This window comes from Rhinolophus hipposideros (genome assembly GCF_964194185.1).
Source record: "Rhinolophus hipposideros genome assembly, chromosome: 9".
Classification (NCBI taxonomy): Eukaryota; Metazoa; Chordata; class Mammalia; order Chiroptera; family Rhinolophidae; genus Rhinolophus; species Rhinolophus hipposideros.
Window position 1 is genome coordinate 4757253 of NC_138055.1, and position 22151 is coordinate 4779403.

A 22151-nucleotide genomic window follows, 5' to 3' on the forward strand; every position below is an offset into this window, starting at 1 on the left:
TTTTCCCCCTGACCTATATGCTTAAAGTATTTTTTCTGTATCCTTGAAATTAAAAGGCAAAACTAAGCTGTTTTGGCATGGAGTATTTTGTCCATGTTTCCTGGAGCTGAGTGTATTCTTCTGATGTACAGATTCAGTTCTTCTTTCATTTCAGGAAAATCTCCCCTGTGTCTTATCACGGAAATCTTCAGCCTGCCTCCATCCTGCTCTCCTTCCTTCCGTCTTCCTTCCGTCTTTTCTTTCTGCACTGGTATTCCCAGGTATCCTTACATTGGATCATCTTTGTCTGGCCTTGATAGCTCTCTTCTCTGCGATTGCTTTAATCATTTTCTCTTTTTCCTCCGCTTTCTTTGAGATTCTTAAAAGCCATTCCTTTATTATGAATTTTAATTTCAGCGTTGTCTCTTATTCTTGCTGTTCCTAATTTGTTTATTAGTTCCTATAATTATGTTATTTTTATTTTCTATTTCCTTAGCTTGGAAATACCCTGTTTCCCCAAAAATAAGACCTAGCCGGACAATCAGCTCTAATGCGTCTTTTGGAGCAAAAATTAACATAAGACCCAGTCTTATATTATGTTAGATAAGACTAAGTCTTGTATTATAGTAAAATAAGACCAGGTCTTATATTAATTTTTGCTCCAAAAGATGCATTAGAGCTGATTGTCCGGCTAGGTTTTACTTTCGGGGAAACACGGTATCCCTCTCATCTCTTTTATTGTTTTATCATCTTGTCTTCAAGATTTTCCTTTAATGAATTCATATTTTTATTTAGTTCCTTTTTATAATATGACAGCTTTGCAGGTGATGTGTTTATGTTTTTTTGTATAATGTTTCCTTACAGACTGGGTTCTTTGTCTTTTGCTTGATGTTTGCTTCTCTTTCTTTCTTTTGGGTAATATGTTTGCGCAGTTGCAAACCCACTGATTTTCATCCCACTTGTGCTTAGGATGAGAATGACCCATATTAGGGATGTGGCTGCATTACCATTACCACTACTCTACTGTTTTCCATTATCTAAATACACACAAATTATATGCTTTCCTACAGATGGACGTTCGACTTGCTTCGTGTTTTGTGTTAATCCAAATGGTGCCACTTTGAGTGGTTGAATGTATACATACCTTCACGTGTGTATGTGCAAAGGTTTTCTAGAAATTACACCTAGGAGTGGATTGAGTTGCTAGGTTGTAGCGAACCCACTCCTCAGTTTTAATTGATGGTTTGAAACTGTTTTTCAAAATATCACTTTGCACTCCCACCAGAAGCACACGAGAATCCCTATCGTTCTGCATTCTCACCAACACTTGGTATTTACTGTTAGAATTTAAAATTGTTCCCAGCCCGAGGCAGATGAAATGGCATCTCAGCTATGATTTTCATTTTCATTTCCCTTTCAACTGATGTGTCGAATAGATTTTTACATTTTGCAGCCTTTCTTGAGAACACTTTTGGTAACAAAAAAAAAAAAAATTTTTTTTCATTTTTGACAAATATTTAATGAGTGCCCACAACATGTCGAATTGTGCTTCATTCTAGGTAATTATCAGTGAACAAAACAGACAGTCTCCGCCCTCATGGAGATTTCATGACCGTACATCAGGGAGAGAGAGGTGAAACAAACACATTCATAAATACAATTTTCCTTGAGTGGTCTGACTGAAAAGGACAGGGTGCCATGAGGGAGAGTAACGAGGGGAACCTCATTTAGACTGGGGACCAGGGGAACGTTTATAAAAAGTAAATGTGTAAACAGGGAAAATAAGTATATGTCTCACTTGTCCATTGATACTATGATGGCATGCCATATGTCATTTGAAAGTGTGATGTAAATATACACTAGTTCTTATGGGGAAAAAATTCATAACATTGTTAAATGAAAAGAGCATTTGTCAAATCTGAAAATATAGTACGATCTCATTTTTGTACAATTATAATATCTGTTTATATAATCATGATGGGAGTCTGGGGAACACGGTATCAAAAACTGGATGGTAAGATTCCCAGGTATCATTATGTCCTTTTTTATACTTTGCTGAATTGCTTGCGTTTTTATCTTTTGTTTCATTATAAACAGTAACAATGAAAAGTCCCAAAAGGTTGTACATGTCACAAAGATAACTGTTTCTGTTTCACTCCCTGCTCTTTTTCTGTAAGCTCTTGATGTCAGAAAACCTCTCCTGCAACAAACCTTATTGGACACCAAATGTCATTAAGATGTTAAAAGTGGATTTCATTCATCCAGTAAACACACCAAGGCCCTACTGGCTCTGGTTTCTCTCCATGAGAGTCTTCCCCGGCACCCTTCCTCCCTGCAAGAGGGCAAATTTAGCCACATTTTGGGTTAATTTTATACAACTTTCTAAGAAGCTTAGGCTGTGTGGTTCTCTAAATATTTTCAAAGATTTTCCCTGTAGAATTCCAATATTCCTGTACACTCTGAGGAAATTTTAAAGAACCTGCTTCTTAGTTCTTTTGTGGAAAGAAACTCTTGTGCAAGTATTTCCACATTCCAGCAGTTTTTTGTTTGTTTGTTTGTTTCTTTGTTTTTAAGCTGCCCTTTTATAGCAAGTTGTGGCTATTTTGTTTATTTTCTTATCCCAGTTAGCAGAAAAAACTGAATTCAGACAGGGTTGGAAAATGGAGAGGGTTGGAAATATTGGAGGATATTGTTATTACCCAATAATAAACAGCAGGAAAACCTTTGGAAATAAAACCAATCTTCTTAGTGTTTTTACGAGTCATATAAAAATCAGTGGTTAACCTACTTTACTGCATTTTCGAAGTCCCGTAAGCAAAGCTCATCCACCCCGATTCTCTGCAAGAATGCCCCATTAAGAAAAAGCAGAATAATTAAAGAAACGTCCAATGCATGCTGTTTATGCAATCCTTACATCAATAATTTCTCTTACCATAAAAGCTACTTCTATTTTTAATAAAATGTTGCCAGCTTTTTTGTTTGATTGACCTGAGTTAATCAGGAGAACAGTAGGGTGGGCTCACAGTAGGGGGATGGCTTGAAAGTATATTAAGGAAGATGTATCAAGCTGGCAGCGCCACTGAGTATTTTTAGCTCTGAAATTTGAGGTGGAGCTATTATGTGTGCTGTTTTTCCGGGACCAACACGTCTACCTTGTCAGTTGAGTAGCTGTGACTGGGGATATTGTTTTGTAGTTAGCTCATCAATTAAACATTTGAAGTTCAGTACATGCCATCGTAACCTTTTTGATCAGTTTTTGGAGAGGAAAATGTGAAGAGGTTTCGGTAAAAATAAGTGCTTGAATAGCTCCATGAAGTTGATTTCTGTGAAGGCAACACTCTAATTTTAATTTGTTGCAGCTTTCGAAGTCCTATGAAAGGGTTGAAAAAGCCCTGAGTGCAGGGGACCCCTCCAAATGTGGGTGCATATCTTTGAATTACCTCAAGATTGTCCTCGATACCTTTGTATACCGATTACCGAGAAGAATTTTTATCCAGTTAATGAAAAGGTAAGAGTCCCATTGTTTCCTTGACATTCCCACCCCACCCCCCAAACGTCAACCATGAGGATAAGGAACAGCTTCATTTATTTTTTATTACAGTATTGGAGTTTTTTACTATTGAAAATGTCAAATGCATGTGAAAGTAAAGAGAATAAGAGAATGAATCCACTGATGTACCCACTACCCAGCTCCGACCCTCAGCTCACAGTCAAGCATTTCATTTACATCCCTGCCATTTTTCCTCAACCCCAGATATTTTTGAAACAAATACCAGACAGCATATTTCATTGAAAATATCTCACTATGTGTCTCTAAAAGACAAGAACTCTTTTTAAAAACATGGTGAATAAACTGTTTTCACACATAGTAGAGCTATCAATAGCAATAAATATCCAGTCAGGGTTCAGATTTAACTGATTGTCTCAGATTTTCTTTTATAATTCATTTGAGTCAGGATCCACATGAGGTCTGCACATTTCAATTGATTGATTGGCCACAATTCTTTTTTAATCTCTAGGGTCCCGCCCCATTTCTTAATTCTTTCCCCTGTGAAGCATTTGTAGAAGAACTCTGGGTTGTTTGTTATGTGGGGTTTCTTACCATATAAAACTGACTGATTGCAACCCACAGTGACATAGAACGTGTTCTCCTGTCTCCCTCTCCCAACCCCCTGCCCCTCAATTGATACAGGCCCATGTGCGATCTGGGGGCAAGAATATTGCATAGGTGGTGGCAAGCGTGTGTGACTGGTTGTCTCTCTTTGTGTGATGTGAGCAGCCATGTGGATCACACCAGTATCTACTCATTGACTAGAGGTTGTAGAGAGACAAGGTCCCATGTCCGTCGTTTCTTCTTTCATTGGTTGAAATACTTCTGTAATGAAACGTCCCCTCTCTGGCTATCTGGCGACAATGAGACACCATTAGCAGAAGAAAGGCAGGATATCTTTGGTTCTCTCCCTTCATTTGCCACTTTTCAAAATAGTCAACTGGTTTCCTAGCATCCTCCAAAAATGAGCAATGAGTGATTTTTCTTAAAAAAGACTCTCACAAACTCATGAATAGAAACATGTAATGTGTTTCCATTCATTACAGTTGTTATTCTCATTGATATTCTGTTTGTTCCATCCTGGCCGGTGGGAGCCTTTTCATATCGGCCCCCGAGTCTGTTGACGTGACCCTCATAGTCTCTGATAGACCTCTTGCTTTCTGGTACGATGCAGTGCTCCAGGCTCTTCTTTTAGTTGGAAATGGTATATGTAGACCAAAGTCTAGGTAAGGAATACTGTCTTTAATTTACCTGGTTTTCTGTACAGGTAACTCAGAGAACCTCTTCTCAGGGGCTGTAGGGTTGAGGCTCATGAAAAGATTGTCCTATGAAACTCTGGATAATTGGTGGATACCTCGGGGTTATTTAGAAAGGGGAGGCATGAAAGAAGGAGGAGGAAAAATTGCATTAAGTTAGATCGGTTGGGTCTGTTTCCCGCTGTACCCCCCTTTCCTTCTCAGCACTCTGTATATTCAGAGAGTCACTGTGTACAACCGCGACTTCTAGAGTGAAAAGCCCCATTTGGCCCGAGGAATGAATATTTCTGTGGCTCAGCAAACAGCTCTACTGTCCTGCCTATACGTAGCGAAATGTTTTAGGAATTACTTTCTTGGATTACTGGAAATTACACAGCCATTTCTTTTTTATTTCATTTTCAAAATTATACAAACAATAGTTTAATAGCAATAAGGAAAATCAAAACCAAAAAGTCACCATCGACCTCAGATAACAAATTTACTGTTTTCATTTTTTCCACATTCTCTTCCGCTTTTATGTATCCCCATACCTAGTTTTCACGTTTGTAATTCAAGTGCATCTATGGTTTTATGCTGTGCTTTTTAAATAGGAATGCATATTACAGACATATCTCGTACCGGCTTCGTAGTCTTTCGCGTTATAAGTGCAATGGATGCAATTGAGTGCTTTTCTCTGCCAGACATTGTGCGAGTGTCCAAGAAGGCAGAAATCAATGGCAAATCATCCCAAGCCTGAGTGGCTTACCAGAGTGGTGGTGACTGTGAAGATTATGACAGGTGCTTAGAGTGAGCGTCTGAGGAGACCAGGGCGGCCAGCATTGTGATCTGCTGCTCACTGGGCTAGCCAGGGACCGTTCACCCAGAATTCCTGGTGGAACAGGGAACGAGAGACAACAGCAGCAAGGTGAAGTCCAAGTGCTAAGATTGTGAATTCTACATTTGGCTGCCCCTGATACACATTCCTGCAAGTTCAGATCTGTCACCCATTCCCTCTATCATTATATGCTTACCTTTCTGATCCCTCTGACTTTTATGGTCTGTCTTATCTGATATTAAAATACCCATCGCAGTTTCCTTTTGATTAGTATTTGTCAGGTATATCTTTCCCCAACCTTTTCTTTTCACTCTTTGGTTGTCATGTTTTAGGCGTGTTTCTTATAAAATAGCATATTTCTATATTTTAAAAATTCCAACATGAACATCTTTGCCTTTTTAACGGTGAAGTTTTCATCTGTTTCCATTTATTGGGACGGATGTTTGGAATTTGTCCCCACCACTTTATTTCGTGCCCTCCGTGATTTACTCAGCTCTTCTGTTGTTTTTTCCTCCCTCATGTTTGGTTCTGTCTGGGTTTTCCTATCGCTCTTTTTCCCCTCCACTGTCTTAAGACTTAAATGTTTTCTTTCTGTTCTTATAGAGGTTACCCTTAAATTTTTAACATGTACTCTAAACTTATGAAGCCTGAAGTTAATCCATATTTCTCTTGTGCTGAATAAAACAAGCACCTTCAACTTACGCGTTACAGTCGCCTAATGTTTGGGTCCTGCCTTGTTTGGACAGTCCCTGAATTAGTCATTATTTTAAACATATGGCCCATGCTTGTTCAGGTTTTCCCATGTGGACCAGGTTGTTTGCTCATCACTGCTACCTAAGTCTCGCTCTTTGTTCTGAATTAAACTTCCCAGTATATCATTTAGTAGTCCTTTGAGTGAGATCCTGTGAGTGTTTGCTTTTAAAAGTGTCTATTTCCCCCTTCCTCTTTAATGAAGATTTAGCAGGGAGTAGAATTCGTGTTTTTTCATGGTTTTTCTTAGCACCTTGAAGATATTGTTTGTGCTCTTCTGGCCTCTGTTCTTGCTGTTGACAGCCTGCCATTTAATTGCTAATACTTTATAAAAGGTGATGGGGTTTTCTTTTTTTCCTTTTTCTGGTTGCCTTTAAGATTCCTCTTTATTTCTGTTACTTTACAGTTTCCGTACAATGTGTCTCAGTATAGATGTCTGTTTATTTAACCTACATAGGCTCATACTATCTCACTCTGGGGATTAGTGTCTTTTGTAAGTTCTAGAACATTCTGAGCTATTATTCTTTGAGTGTTGCCTCCAGCCCATTTGCCCTGGTCTTTTCTTCTGGAACTCCTATTAGATGTATGTTGGACCTTCTCATTCCATTTTCCATGTCTCTGACACTCTCTTATATTTCCCACGTCTTTATCTCTCTGGGCTGTATTCTGATGATTTGCCTATAATCTGTTTTGGTTCACTAACCTTCTTCAACTTTGCCAAATCTACTCCCAGTGTTGTATAATCCCAGGTCTCCTAACCCCGACAGGACATTAAATCCCAGCCCCTGAAGGGTTACATTAAACCCCAGGGCTGCTGTGAGCACACACTGCTCTGTGCAGGTCTGATGCCCCCTGGGATGATTCGGTAATAACTCACATTCTTGCTCCTCTACAGTTGGTTCCCTCCTTGCTTCTAGCCTCTGTGCATTTCCCTTTCCTGGTTTCAACTTCACCTATACGATTAAAATAATTTTAATATATTTATTCCAGTAGTTGTGAATACATTTGATATATTTCTCTGTGATTAGACCGGGAGTGGGTGGAGATCCAATGTGTTGCCAGAAGTCTTACCTTGATGTATTCGTGCTGGCTGGGCAGTTAGAAAAGTCTCCAAAAAGTAAACAGAACCAGGTAGAACCTTAGAGAGGTACATAGGAGCTTCCCACGCAGACAGTTGGAGAAAGCAAACCGCATTTTCCAAGGCGCTGGTTTGATTGGGTCCTGATCAATTGTTGGGGCTTTTTAAGTTTACATACCAGGACGTACTTAACCATGTCATTGTCCTTTGAGTCTTCAGGTTCTTTTTAGCTTTGCCTATGTTTGTTTGTTCATTCGTTTGTTCAATCCATCTGTCACCATGTAGTTATTAAGCACTTACTGTATACCAGGCCTGTGCCAGACTGCAGGAACTCACTGGAGAATAATCCCTGCCCTCAAAGGGCTTTCCCTACTGCTGGGGGAGGCTGACGATCAAGAAACGTATCAGTGATGAGCTAAAACATGCAGTGTGAGGAGGGCTGTGAAGAGACTCTGTAATGGAGAATAACAGGGAGGAACTCAGGAAGGCCTCTCTAAAAAAGGGAGGTTTAAACAAAGACCTGAGAGCTCAGGGGGAGCAGCCATGGGAAAAACCTCCCTGGCGGGGCCACGGCTTCCAGGGCTGCCCCACGTGTTGTGTTCTGGGGCCTGCCAGAAGCCAGTGTGCCTGGAGCCCAGAGGGCCAGAGGGCCAGAGGGCCAGAGGGGCGAGAGGTGAGGAAGAGAGACCAGGGCCCTGGGCAGGGACTCAGGTGACAGTCAGTGCCGGGGGCTGTGGGCAGACTTTGAGGCGGGGGCTGGCGTGTTGGTGCTTGAGACCCAATGTGATGGCTCTGCGAGGCCCTGGGCAGATGCTTTCTTTCCTCAGAATGCATTTCTAAAAGGTGGACTCAAGGCCAGAGTGTGAAGTCCTCTGCAAACTTTCGTAAGGATTGCCAGATTGTTCTCTCCGAAGGTAATCATGGTTTATAGGCCATCCACACTATGTGGCTGTGCTAGTTTCGTGTTCTTTCCAACATGAATAGTAGCTTTGTTTGAGAATACTGAGAAGTTCAGAGGTGTAAAATGGTGCCTCGTTATTGTTTCAATTGGTATTTCTTAGAGGGACGCTGCAGTTGGACGTTTCCATGAGCCTGTTCACTGCTTGTTCCCCCCGATGTGAATTCTCCTTTGTCCCAGGGGTTTAACGGCCCCTCTGATAGTATTTTAAGTCAGTTTCACCACCTTTTTGTTGAATAGCTTTTTATAATTCGATATTTATTAACAGATAACCCTTTTCCATCACAGGCGTTACACCTGTTTCTCTCAGCTTGCGATTTCCCTCTCGGTTATATGGTACCTCTTTTGAAGTTTACATTTGAATATAATAATACATTAATCTTCTTTTTTTTTTGGAATGTCTTCAGTGGCTTAAAAATCTATAAATTCATCATTCTTACCCAGGCTTGAAAAAAAACCTGTTTTCTACTCTGCTAGTTTTCCTTATTCTTTGAAAACAAAATAAAGCACTTTACAATCCATCCTGACATAAGGTGGGTATCCAAATTAAAATATTTTTTCTGAATAGGTAGTCTGTTACTACCACACTTATTAAATAATCCTTTCTTTCCCCACTGTATTTAGTACCTATTTTGTCATATTGTAAATTCTTTTCCATAATTAGGTTTAATGTGTGTTTCTACCCTGTTCCGTCAGTCTAGGTTTCTCCTGTGTGGGGACATTTTTGTACAACATTCTGTGTACAGTGGTCCATCCAATCGTCCTCTTACTTTCTCTTACAACTTTAGAGAGAACATTGGGTTCCCCGCCGCGGTCACAGTTAGTTTTTCACCTGTTTCTTCAATTTAGATGGCAATTGTTAAGAATTTACCACTAATTATGTCATCTCCTAAGAGAGAATCTGCTGGATTCTACCACGGAAGCATTGGCCTAAGAAAAATGAATTAGACATGGGACTAGTGTTGGCGCTGGGTGGCCCTGGGGGAGGCCCTGGCCATGGGCTAGTGCTGGAGTTCCTCTCTCCTTTGCTCTCCTCTCAGCCTCCCGCCACCCAGGTAGTGAAGAGCTGGGACCCTGGTGTCGCTAGAAGCAAGCACCCTGAACCCCCCTTAACCTTCGCACCGACAGCATCACAAGAAACCGTAATTCATCATCTAAATTTAGGTTTAGTATTTTTACTCACTTGCCAGGATGAGTCCACGATTATATTGACAGATTCTGTGACTTCTGTATTTAAAAAAATGATTTAAGTATTCACTAAATAACCTGTACACGAATGTTCAGTAGCTCTATTCATCATCGCCCCAAAGTGGAACCAACCCGAATGTTCTTCAGCGTGCGATTGGAAAACAAACTAGCAAACCCATAATGGAACGTTTCTCAGCAAGAAAAAGGAACAAACTATTGATACGTACAACATGGGTGAATCTCAGAGACATTCTGCTGAGTGCAAGAAACCAGCCTCACAGGTTGCTCCTGTAGGATTCTGTTTTTGTGGCATTCTAGAAAAGACAGAAGAGCAGGAATGGAGGCGAGATCAGTGGTTTCCAGAGTTAGGGGCGGGGAGGGCGTGACTCCAGAGGGCCATGTGAGGGAGGGTGTGAGGTGGAGGAGCTCTGCTGTGTCCTGAATGTGGTGGTTCCAGGCACCTATCTCTCCAGGCACACCTCAGAGATACTGCGGGTTCAGTTCCACACCACTGCAATGAAGTGAGTCGTCATCTTTTTGCTTTCAATTTATAAAAGCACAACATCTATGAAGCACAACAAAGTGAAGCGCAATAAAACAAGGTGTCCCTGTACATGTGTTTAAAAGTCATAAAACTGTACACCAAAATAACAGGTCCATTTTACTGCATTTTAATTTAAGAAATAAAATTTAAGAACACATGCTTTTTAAAGGTAAAATTTCAGGAAAGAATAAAGAAGGAAGTAGAATCTAAGTTCTCGTGTCTACCAAAATGATTTGAGTAATGATTCTTACTGTCCAGTTTAAGAATGGATAGTTCAGAAAAAATACAGGCATTGTTTTAAGTTTGTCATTCTTTTAAATACTCAAGATCTAGGGCCTAAATTAAAAACACTAACAGCTTGGTAACGAGGCATAAAATCGTGATCCAAATAATATTTGAGAGGCTTTAAAAGCTGTTTCCCACATATACTTTTTAATGTAATCGTAGACTTTAATTGAACAGCTAACTTGACCTTTATTACTAACATGCTGTGCTTCTCAGTGTCGCCTCGCCTTTTATACAAAATACGTCTATTAAAAATAACACCAGTGTTTAAACATGAAGAAGAATGAGGTTTCAGGAAGAGCTGAGCGGATGGAATAAAGGCTCTTATGACTTGCTACGCCTTGTGTGTTCACCAGAGACTGTACTTCATCCATCACCATGGGAGCAGACCTTCACTCAGAAACACCTCCTGCTGAGAATTTTCCCATTCATGCTGGTAACAGGAGAAACCTGGCAGAGCTGTGCAAACAGAACACATAAGCCATTTAGCCCAGAAATATATACCCTGGGATGTATTTTCAGTTATTGTCTAAACCTTTTTAACCACGTGTCTAGGATCTCTTCTATTTATGTGCCATTCTGGAAAAGGCAAAAAAAAAAAAAAAAAAAAGGAATGGAGGAGAGATCAGTAATTGCGAGGACTGGGGACTGATGGGAGGGGGGTGACTCCAGAGGGGCAGCCTGAGGGAGGGTGTGGTGTGGGGAAGCTGTCTGTGTCCTGCTGGGGTCTTCTTAATCTGGGCACACCCTGGCCGGGGGCCAGGTGGCAAGAAGATGGCATGTGAGTTTATTGACGCATCTTTTAGCCAGGTGAGAGCAGGATTCAGTGAAATCAGTAGATGGGGAAGCCACTGTCTCTCGTAGGCCCGAAGGGGTGAGAAGCGGAGCAGTTGCTGGCTAAGCACTACAGCTGAAGGAGAGGGTCTCCCTAGAGCAGATGGTCCTCACGAAAAGAACAAGGCCACGGTCACACTGCAGCCCAGCACCGAGGGAGCCGGGGAATAACTAGCCCACCTCTCTCCCCTCTCCCCTGCCAGTCCCCTGCTGGCACCTCCCACTGGCCAACCCAATGGAAAGCCAGGGGCGTGAGGGGGTCAGTGGGAGCACCCAGCAGGTGCCATGCACAGCGGACGAAGGATCTGGGTGGACAAATGAAGAGCATCGGGCATCACCCACCCATTCTGAATCTCATGATCTTTGAGGCTGAAAAACCCTTGTCCTTTGTCGGGATGAAAACCTTGTATCCCCAACACAAGGAGCTACTCAAAGGCCTGTCTCCCACGTGAAATCTAACATGTCAGAAAAATCAGCTTGTTATGTAAGGCGGCAGGGGGAGCAGGAAAACACACAACATACAGATGAGCTGCTAAAATTTGCAGTATTGTAACTGGTCTTGTGACCTAACTTGATAATCACAGTATCCTTTTTCCAGCATCAGTTCTAGGTCCCCCTTACTTTCTCCTCCAATATCTTTGCTGCAAAGCATTGCTCAGCTGCTGGGGTACCGACCTCCACTTTCACAGGGTCTCAGCTCTTGGTGGTCATCTCTGGAGTGGCTACCACAGCTGGCTTACAGCTTATCAGGCATCCTGGAGAACAGCGCTTTAACCTCACAGGACATTTTCTCTCAGCTGGCTCTGTCTGTAGTTGAGCCACCCAGCCGTTCTCACAAGTCTGTTTTGGTGATGGGGTCTGTGATGCGGTAAGACACGTGAATTCTGTGGGTCTGAGGCCATTGCTACACCTTCACCACAATCAAATGAGTCCCTTGGTTACAAACGCTGTGCTGCGTGGGACATTATGGTGACGAACAAAGCATTGTGGAGCTCCACAAACGACAGCAATGACAGACGTGTCTAAGGCAGAGCAGGCCCACTGATTTCCATCTGGACTGTGTATGCTGTCAACACAAATCACTGCCCCACCATGATGAAAGGGGTCCGGTGTCATCTCTGTTGGGTAATTGGGAAGCCCACCTGGAGAAAGAAGCCATGTGAGGAGGTGTCAGCATTGGCTTCTGCTGTGGGCAGACTGCGTACTTAGTGGGCAGTAGCCAGCTCAGTGTTAGTGATGAGAAGGCCATGCTTTCAAACCGACACCCAGCCTCCTTTCCCATCTCCACGGCCATTTGGGTAGGGAAGCCCATGAACGAGCACCAGGCTGCCTGGGGAATGTGACTGACTGGCCTCCTTGGGAACAGGTCAGCTTTCACCCTGCTTCTCCACTGTGGTACCCGCCAGTGGGCACTTATATGGGATGTAAATTCCTCCTTTGCCAACTGTGGTGAGACAGCAATTTACACTGGAGCCTGCTAGGCCTTCTGCAACTACTGTTTCATGCTCTAGCCTCCACTTAAAACTGGAAACCTGTGGGTTACCCCAAAACGGATCAGAATAGCAGGACAAAATAGTCTCCAAAATCCAGAAACACCCTTTAAGCACGTGCCTCTTTCTTTGTGACGGGTGGTACAAGGTGTAACAACTTGTCTTTTATTTTAGAGGGACTATTCCAGCATGCCTCAGACCTCTGGATCCATAGAAACTTCACCAGGATGGCAGACCCCTAAAATTCCATAGGGTTTATCTCCTCCCCTCTGACACATCTGTCTTTCTGAGGCCTCAAGGATATTTGTTACTTGTTACTTCCTTCTTACTGGGTTCAGTTAATGTAATATCAGTGTAATGGGCTAGTGTGGTGATTACAGCCCAAAATGCACAGCTACTTTGTAAATATCTGTGGAGCCCTCTGGGCAAACTTGATCAGAGTTCCTTCACATTCTATTACGGAAGAAGCAAGTGAGTTGACAGCCATGAGATGAGACTGTGAAGGTGTACTGATCTCCCTGCCATGTAAAGGGAGACTACTGATAGGAATAGGAAAACCAGCATTTGCTATCTCTGTAGCTGCGTGTCGGATGCCTGGTATGTTGATTTGCATGTGTGATTGGCACCATCACTTGATTAACTTTACAATAATCCACACTCATTTTCAAATACCCAAGTAGTTTTTTCATTGGCAAACAGGTGGTTTAAATGGGAATCTGGTAGAAGTCAACCCCTTCCCCATCCGCTCGTCTTTCTATTCTTTGATGATGGTACCGGTCTCTGCATTCACTGCTGAGAAGTGGTATCACTTCTTGTTTACTCTCCTGGGAAGAGTTGTGTGTTCTCTTGGCCCTTCCTACCATCATAACCCTTATTCCGTGGGTCAGAGAACTGAAGTGAGGATTCTGCAGTAGCCACAAGTATTTGTTCCCATTATACATTCTGAGACTGGAGAAGTCACCCAGGAGGAGTCTGTAATCCCACATGACCCACTGTGAAATCGACTTGGCTGCATCTGTCATCTCCATAAGCCTCCTCTCTGACCAATAGACTGTGCTGGCACTTTGATTCTCCACGGGTTATCATTAGTTCCAAGCCACTGTCATAACCCTGAGTGGTCTGGGTATTCCCTTAGCACATAGTCACCTTGGCAAATGGACAAAGGACCTTCTGGGCAAAGTTTAAAGGAAGGTTCTCAGTATGTGCATACGGCTCTCTTGGGTTCTTCAAGGGTATCCAGACTTCTCAATTAAGGGGCTCTAGGCCTGTGAATTGGTTTAGGTCTGTGACCTGGGAAAGAGGCCATGAATTACCACTTCAATAACTCAAGGCAGGCTTTTGCCCATGAGACCTAGAATTTTACACACACACACACACACACACACACACACGAGTGTGCATGTATCAGGCAGTACCTTGCTCTTCCTTAAGGACGCTGTGATCAGTTACCATGTGCCAGAAATCTTGTGGGTCAAAGCACCCTGTGGTGTATTATAATTATATTGCCATGTATGCCTAACAAAATCAGTTCATCAGTCAATCTCTCTCTTTCTCTTGACCATGTACATGGTGCTAACAGCAGAAGTAGAAGTAATAACCATCTGTCAAGCATGCATTGCTTTAACAATAATTATAATCAAAGTGCTCTACAATTGTTAACTGCTAACAATATTAGTACTTAGTGATGAGTGGTGTAAGGGAATAAGACACCATTCTGTGAGACTGGCTAGTAGGGCAAACCACCCTGGTTCTGGAAGTCTGGGACGGCTATCTTGACAAAGTAATGATTGAGTAGAGACTTGAAAGAGGACTAGAATTAACCACATGAAGTGTGGGAAGCAGGTGCTGCTGGGCAATGTGGCAATTGGCTAAGGAAGCGACAGTGTGAGAGAGCAATTATAGGATGAGAAAGAGCATAACCCTTTTAAAGAACTCAAGGACCAGAGTGACTAGAGCACAGACAGCAAGGGGCAGCCTGATACGGGATGAGATGTGAGGAGGGCCAAGCTGTGCCGGCTGTAAGTTACAGAAGGATTTTAGTTTTTATCCTAAGCAATGGGGAGTCATGAAAGATTTTAAGCAAGAGAGTGATCTGGTCACATTTGCATTTCAAAACGAGCAGGCTGGTTAAAGTATGAAATATATTGGAGGAAGGCAAGGGTAGGTACCAGGAGACCAATTAGGAGATTATTGCAATAAATCAAGAGAAAGAAGATGGTCGCTTGGCACCATAAGAGGATGTGTGAATGGATGGATAGCTGGGTGAATGTGTAATATAATCTTAGAGAAACTTCATTTCATTTCCCCACTGTCCCTTAAAACTGCTCAGTTGAATTAGTTCTTTTGCCCCCGATGAAAACATGAGCAGACCTTTTTCTGGTTGGTCTTGGATTATAATAATCACAATAGCCAGTCCCACAGAGTAGTCAAAGCTACAGACTTGATTTAGATGTGAATTGTGTTCGCTCACCAGTTAAGGCCCGGCTGTCACCAGTTAAGGCCCGGCTGCAGGTGAGAATAAAGGGGGGCACAGATGACTTCTCCCTTTCCCCACTTTGCAGTTTGCTTCCTTATTTTGCAAACTCTGTTTCTGATTCCTCCAGGAATGGGAGTGCACAGAGGAAGGAGAGAAAGAAAGGGGAGCATGAAAGCTCTTATTTGACTGGTCCTGCCACGAGCTGGGAACTGCATCTCTGGGCCTAACGAGTGTCTGAAAGTGTCTCCTTTTGTGAGAGCCTTTGTTGGTTTTTGGATTTAACATTTGGACTGCACATCCATCGTTCTTTGATAAGGGCAAATGCATCTCCATCTCAGCTGCTTGCTTGTGCCCTCCTCGGTTCCTGGGAATCTGGAAATAGAGAAGGAAAACCTTCTCCGTGAAGGTCTGTTCATTCTTCCAGGAGGTCTTCTTGGCCAGGAACTGAGATGACCCTGTGTGTGTGTGTGTGTGTGTGTGTGTGTGTGTGTGTGTGTGCGCGCGCGCACGCACATACACACGCTGGCTGTCTCTCACATGGTCCACATCTGACCCACACAAAGCCAGTTCTGTCTCAGCCACTAGTTTTTAGCAATCAAAACAGTAGTTTGTCTCACGCCCACTTTGGCAATGTGTTGCTTAAGGATCTCGGCCCAAATACCTTCGCCACCATGCTATGGAAGCATGGATGATGCTTAGTGTGTAAGTAACACAGAACAGCAGGGAAGGGGATGTGATTGAACACTTGCTGGTGATCCAGTACTGCAATAGCGTTTGTTTTGTTTTGTGTTTTCAACCTATTGGCTCTAATCCTTATAGCAACCCTCCCAGTGAATACTATTATTCCCATTTTACAGATGAGAAAAATAGAGAATCAGAACAGTAAGCGATTTGTCTGAGATCACATGGGGAAGGAGTAAAGGAGCAGGGACTGCCACTCTGGTCTTTTCGAATCCCAGAAGATGCTCACATCAGTTTGCTCCCACTGGCAGTTTGCAATTCTGAAAGTATTGGCCCCTGCGTCATGGGACCACATGACTTTGGCAATCTGTGACTAATTTTCCAATTACTTCTTCTTGCTAAGATTTAAAATCTGTACCATTTTTCAATTTCTATCCTAACAACTACCACAAGCCCAGTGGCTTCAAATGGCACAAATGTATTGTCTTAAAGTTCTATAGGTCAGAAGCCCAGCGTGGGTCTCACGGGGCTAAAATCAAGGTGTCAGCAGGGCTGGCTCCTTCTGGAGGCTCCAGAGCACAATCTATTTCCCACCTTTTCCATCTCCTGCAGGCTGCCTGCATTTCTTGGCCTGTGGGCCCTTCCTACATTTTCAAAGTAACCAACGTCACATGCTTTGGCCCTTCTCCTGTCTTCACATCTTTCTTGGGCTGCAGCTGGGAGAAATTCTCCGATTTTAAGAACTTATGTGATTAGATTGGGCCCACCTGGACAACCCAAAATGCTCTCCCATCTCAAGGTCCATCCCCTTCATCACACCTGCAAAATCCTTTTCACCACGAGGTCACGTATGCACTGGTCCCAGGGGTTAGGATGTGGACACCTTGGGTGCCTTTATTCTGCAGACACAGTTAATGGAGCTCTTCAAATAATGAATTTGAAAGAATTATTTCATGGACATTAGCATTTTAATCAAATCCCTTTGTTTCTTCCTTCAATGTATGCTCCTACTGACGGAATATAGAGACATGCAGATGTCTAATGAGTTTGATTTTTCCTTGCTTTTTAAAAATCAACTGGTAGTACTATTTTACTGAATTATTTTGTTTACCTTCGATTTGAAACTTTATATAAATTCATTGCTGCCATTTTCAATTCAATATTGGAGATATAATCCATGCAGTGTTATAGAAGTAATGTTTAAATAATTTTGTGTTTTTTTAAAAAAATCCAGATTTGGACTTAAAACCACCAATAAAGTCAACTGGAAGCAATTTCTAGCATCTCTGTATGAACCTCCATGGTTGGAAGTTAACAGTACAATTCCCATGACCAAAAAAACCAGGTACGTAAATAAAAGAGCTAAATCTTAGTAACAAGTGCCATAACATGTAAAAGGTTAGAGAATATCTGAGTTACTTTTTCTCTTATTGGGTGACAAATTAGTCTGCATGGAATAATTATAAACTTTTATATAGTGATTTACAGTTTACAAATTATTTCCCAGATGTTTTTCTTATTTAGAACTGCCTTACACTATCAGGTAGGAATAAGTATTATTCCAAGTTCTAGATGAAACAGCAAGACAGCAGGAGGTCTTAACAAGGTCATATGCTACTTGGTGAGTGGTGGAGGCAGAACCCGGCTCAAATCTTCTAGTGACGCCCCGCCAGCATCACTGAGCGTTAAGTGGCTGTTTGTGAAACCGTATGAACTTGTGTTTGTTAAGTGTTGTGTGGAAAAGAGTGCTCCGTGTCAGCTAGCTGCCCATCCACCCTCTGCATGGTGCAGACCGTGTGGGTCACAGGGAATTACCACCATGAGTGCCATCATTTCTGTTTTCGTTCTAATGTGTGTGTTATAACTTCAGATTTACATTATCAGAGGAACTATGGTGGGGACCCAAAAATGTGAAAAAGCACTCACGTGACAATTTAGACTTTAGACTTTGCTCTCAGAAGTATTTTAGAGCAATACTCTAAGAAGTATTGCTGTGTGGGTCCTGTATTGATTGAAACATAAATCTTAAAGAAAACAAAACAAAACCAGGCTTTATAATCCCGGCATGTTCATTGAAAGCACCGTGCCCTATTGTAAAGTGAAATATACCGCAGAGTTAATTCCCACTTCATGGCTCCGCTCCCTGTCTCGGAAGTTGTGAATATTTGGTGGACCGCCTGGTTACCAGCTTTCCTTCCGGGATGCAGAGCCACCCTCCCTCCCCCGTCCGGGCTCCGGCTGCAGTCCTGGGAGGCACGTCTGGGACTTCATGTCTTGGGCGAAGCTACTTCTGCTTCTTAGTAATTTTCTTGTCTGATAGCACCTCGTCCAGGACTGTAAGAATGAAAATGTGAATTTCATTCACTTTTAAACAGTCGTTGGCAACTGGGAGCCAACTTGGCCACCCAGGAGACATTTAGCAAAGTCAGGAGACATTTGTGATTGTCGCAGCTCGGGTGGGATGTTACCAGTATGTAGTGGGTGGGGGTCGGGGATGCTGCTAAACATCCCGCAGGGCACTAGACAGCACCCCACCCCCAAACACACACAACGAAGAACCGTGCCGCCCAGCATCAGTGGTACTGAGGTGCATAACAACTATTGCAGAAAGCACCATTCGTGCGGTGCTCAGGGGCTCTCGGAAAACCTGGATCCGATGAGTCACATGAGGGGCTCAGACTCAGGAATTTTCCTACTTTATATGTGTCTTAAAAGAGGTGGTAGGGATGTGTGTGTGTGTGTGTGTGTGTGTGTGTGTGTGTGTGTGTGTGTATGTTTTTGCACAACTGGAGGAAGCTAAGATAGCTATCTATGTGCAGGAGCAAAATCTCCCAAACAAATCTGAGAATCGTTCAGCAGGAGAACTGATTCACTCTCAGTCTTTATTTTGTAGGAAATGCTAAACTATCTCCAGTGGTACCTTGGTTTTCCAATGTCTCTGTTGACAAACGTTTCGGTTCACGAGCACTGTTAATTTTATAGATCTATGGTATCATTAGATAGTAAAATTCATGCTAGATTTGCAGTTTTAGGGGTTGATTTTAAAGGTCTGGAATGGATTAATCCATTTGGTATGACTTTCTATGGGGAAACCGTGCCTCGGTTTTCGAATGTTTCAGAACTCGAATGGTCTTCCTGAACGGACTATGTTCGAAAACCGAGGTACCACTCTAATTGACAGTGAAAGGGGGAGTATTTTATGGAGATTCTGGTCAGAGTCCATACTGAAGGTGGCCTTGACCTCTGGCACGGGGGATCGTAGGCCTTCCAGAGCACATGCAGGAGATGGACCCTAGTGAGCTCGGGATGAAAGCAAGAGGCCAGAGAGGGAGAGGAGTCTGACAATATCGGTGGTCATGGCCATTGTCACCAGAGAGGGGAAGCTTGTGCAGGTCAATGTCCCCACTGTGTTAAAACTGGGGGTGAGTGTGCTGCAATATGCTGCCCATACAGGGTGGTGATGGTCTCAGCAGGGGGCGTGGTGTCTTCCCTGATCTTTTTTGAGACCCAGGCACAGATTGGCAAGAAGGCTGGCCACCGCCAGCTGGCTTGGGCAGAGGAGAGTGCTGGCACAGCAGAGCTAACTGATACCTGGGGGACTTGCGTCCATGCCGCCTCCCTTAGTAGGTAGCACACTGACCGAGAGACAGAGGGTGCCCGCACACACACATTCTGCGTTCAGGAAAAAGAGCCATCCGCAAAGAAAGTGTTAGTGTACTTTTTGGGAGGGTAATTTCTTTTTCTTTTGCATTAAGAAAGAACAAAGTTCAAGAACGTAATTCTATTCCTGTTTTTCTCAATCTTTTTTGTAGCACCAACTCTAGAAATCAACCTTGCAAGGAAAATATTATCACAAAGTTATTTAGACCGGAAGATCACTACACATCATTGAAGAAAGCACTGCTGATCATTAACACGGTAAGATTTTCTGGGGGAAATCTCATTGTTTCTAAGAATGCTAGGATGCTCAGAATAAGACCAATAAAAACTACATAGTCGTTCATTTATCCATCTAACAAACATTTTTTTTGAGCTTCTATTATATACTAGGAATTATTCTGAGTGCTTAGGGATACCAGTCCTGACCTGAAGAGTTGGGCCCAGTTGGGAGGACAGATGACATAAAACCTATTCCAGTACAGTGAGACACATGCCAGGGGATGAGATCAGAGTGTGGCAAGATCGTTAAGAATGGAGTGACCAGGCCTAACGAACTGTTTAATTAGCGGGTAAGCCAGATCTGGTGAACCTTCCACCCCCAACCCAGACTTTATGGGTTTATACCCAACGTGTAGCCCCTAACAGGAATTTTCTTAGTTCCTGAATAGCCTATGTACGTGTTTAATTGTATTGTAAAGGGAGGCTAACTCATGTGCTTTTAAACCTTAGCTCCTGTCCCACTTTAATGTTTATTTTAGAAAAGCAGTGTTTGGGTATTTTTGACACAGCGACATTTCCCGGTTGGTCGTGCCCTAAGCACGTGCGACAACTGGCTCGCTAATAAATCGGCAGGAGTGCGGTGAGTTACGTCCCTCGGACTCTGATATGGCCGTGGGCAAAGAGGAGTCACTTGGCCTCAGCTTCAGGCTTCCCAAGCCCGCTGACTAAGGGGCAGCGTGCACAGTAGGGCAGGCTCAGGGGGAGCCCACAGGGCCTGGCGGTTTACTCTCGGTACTGGCGACCCCAGCCCTTCGCCTGTCAATCTCCTGCGCCATTGCTTGGGGTTTCCGAGCACAGTATGGCTTCAGAGACTTGGGGTTCTGTTGTCCTGGGAGCACTTTGAGCTCGCATGCCTGTTTGTAATTAATCTTTAGGCCCGCCTGACGTGGCTTTTCGGAATGAGCCGTAACAGTGAGCTTCACCATGGACCTGGCACTGCCCTGACTGAGTTACTGGTCCCACCCACTGCCACCTCTCAGCCCCTCTGTGGGGCTGATGCTGATACTAGCTTCACTCGACCCTTTCATTTCATCCTGATCTGCTGGGGAAAGAGGGAGCATGGAGAGAAGTAACCAGCCTGCAGCTGCTGGTGATGGTGGAGCCAGGATTCCCACAGCTGCCCCAGAGCAGGCCGTCAGCCCTGGGCAGAGCTGCCTCTTACTGATACACGAGGGCTTTGTGTGCTTGCCCACCTCGGCTTCCTTTCGTGTACTGAAGGAGCCATTTAATGAGAACTAGTGAAATCCACCTCTCTGCTAACGGAGGACTGAAGTCGTGCTAACCACTCCCAATAGCAGACTGTCTCACAGTCACTGATGTACCATTGACCAGAGAAGAGCAAAGGCGTGGTATAGGGGAGGAGTGGCGTGCTGGCCCCACGCTGGGCCCTGCCCTGGTCCTGAGGCTGAACACGCAGATGAATAGCACATGGGCCCAGCTGATAACAAGCTCACCCTCTGGAGGGTCACAGAACAGCAGTGACCATCTAATGCCTTAGGGTGCAGAGTGTGTGGTTTCTGAGTGGGACTCCCCCTTTCACCATTTGCTTTGGTCTTGGCCACATTTTGGGGATCTTGAAGGAGAAGGATAGCAGAGGAAGAGTCCAGAAATAGGCAGGGGTGGGCATCTTGCCTGGCTGCTGAGGACAGCCATGGGAAACAGGTCCCGCTCCTGCAATAGAGAGGGACACGGGATATTAGAGGACTGCTTTCGATCTGCTCCAAGCCCCACACCCACGTAGCTGTAGGTGCTGCCTCCACACGCGGCCGCCAGTTACCCCGTGGACCCAGTCACCTCGAGTGGACCCAGTCACCCTGAGTGGACCCAGTCACTCGAGTGGACCTAGTCACCCCGAGTGGACCCAGGCACCCAAGTGGACCCAGGCACCCAAGTGGACCCAGGCACCCTGAGTGGACCCAGTCACCCTGAGTGGACCCAGGCACCCGAGTGGACCCAGGCACCCAAGTGGACCCAGGCACCCTGAGTGGACCCAGTCACCCTGAGTGGACCCAGGCACCCGAGTGGACCCAGGCACCCTGAGTGGACCCAGTCACCCTGAGTGGACCCAGTTACCCGAGTGGACCTAGTTACCCGAGTGGACCCAGGCACCCGAGTGGACCCAGGCACCCTGAGTGGACCCAGTCACCCCGATTGGACCCAGGCACCCCGAGTGGACCCAGTCACCCCGAGTGGACCCAGGCACCCCGATTGGACCCAGGCACCCCGAGTGGACCCAGGCACCCCGAGTGGACCCAGGCACCCCGAGTGGACCCAGTCACCCCGAGTGGACCCAGGCACCCCGAGTGGACCCAGGCACCCCGAGTGGACC

The 22151-nt window shown here is 44.2% G+C and overlaps 1 protein-coding gene across 2 annotated transcripts in view; it reads left to right on the forward strand.

The window, feature by feature from the left end:
- Positions 1-22151, forward strand: part of EFCAB6 (EF-hand calcium binding domain 6) — a 225564-nt gene that overhangs the window by 69337 nt on the left and 134076 nt on the right. For both annotated transcript variants that reach the window (XM_081061342.1, XM_081061341.1), the window contains exons 10-12: positions 3339-3487; positions 17118-17228; positions 19696-19801. In XM_081061342.1, the coding sequence (XP_080917468.1) occupies positions 3339-3487; positions 17118-17228; positions 19696-19801 (366 nt within the window). The remainder of the gene's footprint in view (positions 1-3338; positions 3488-17117; positions 17229-19695; positions 19802-22151) is intronic.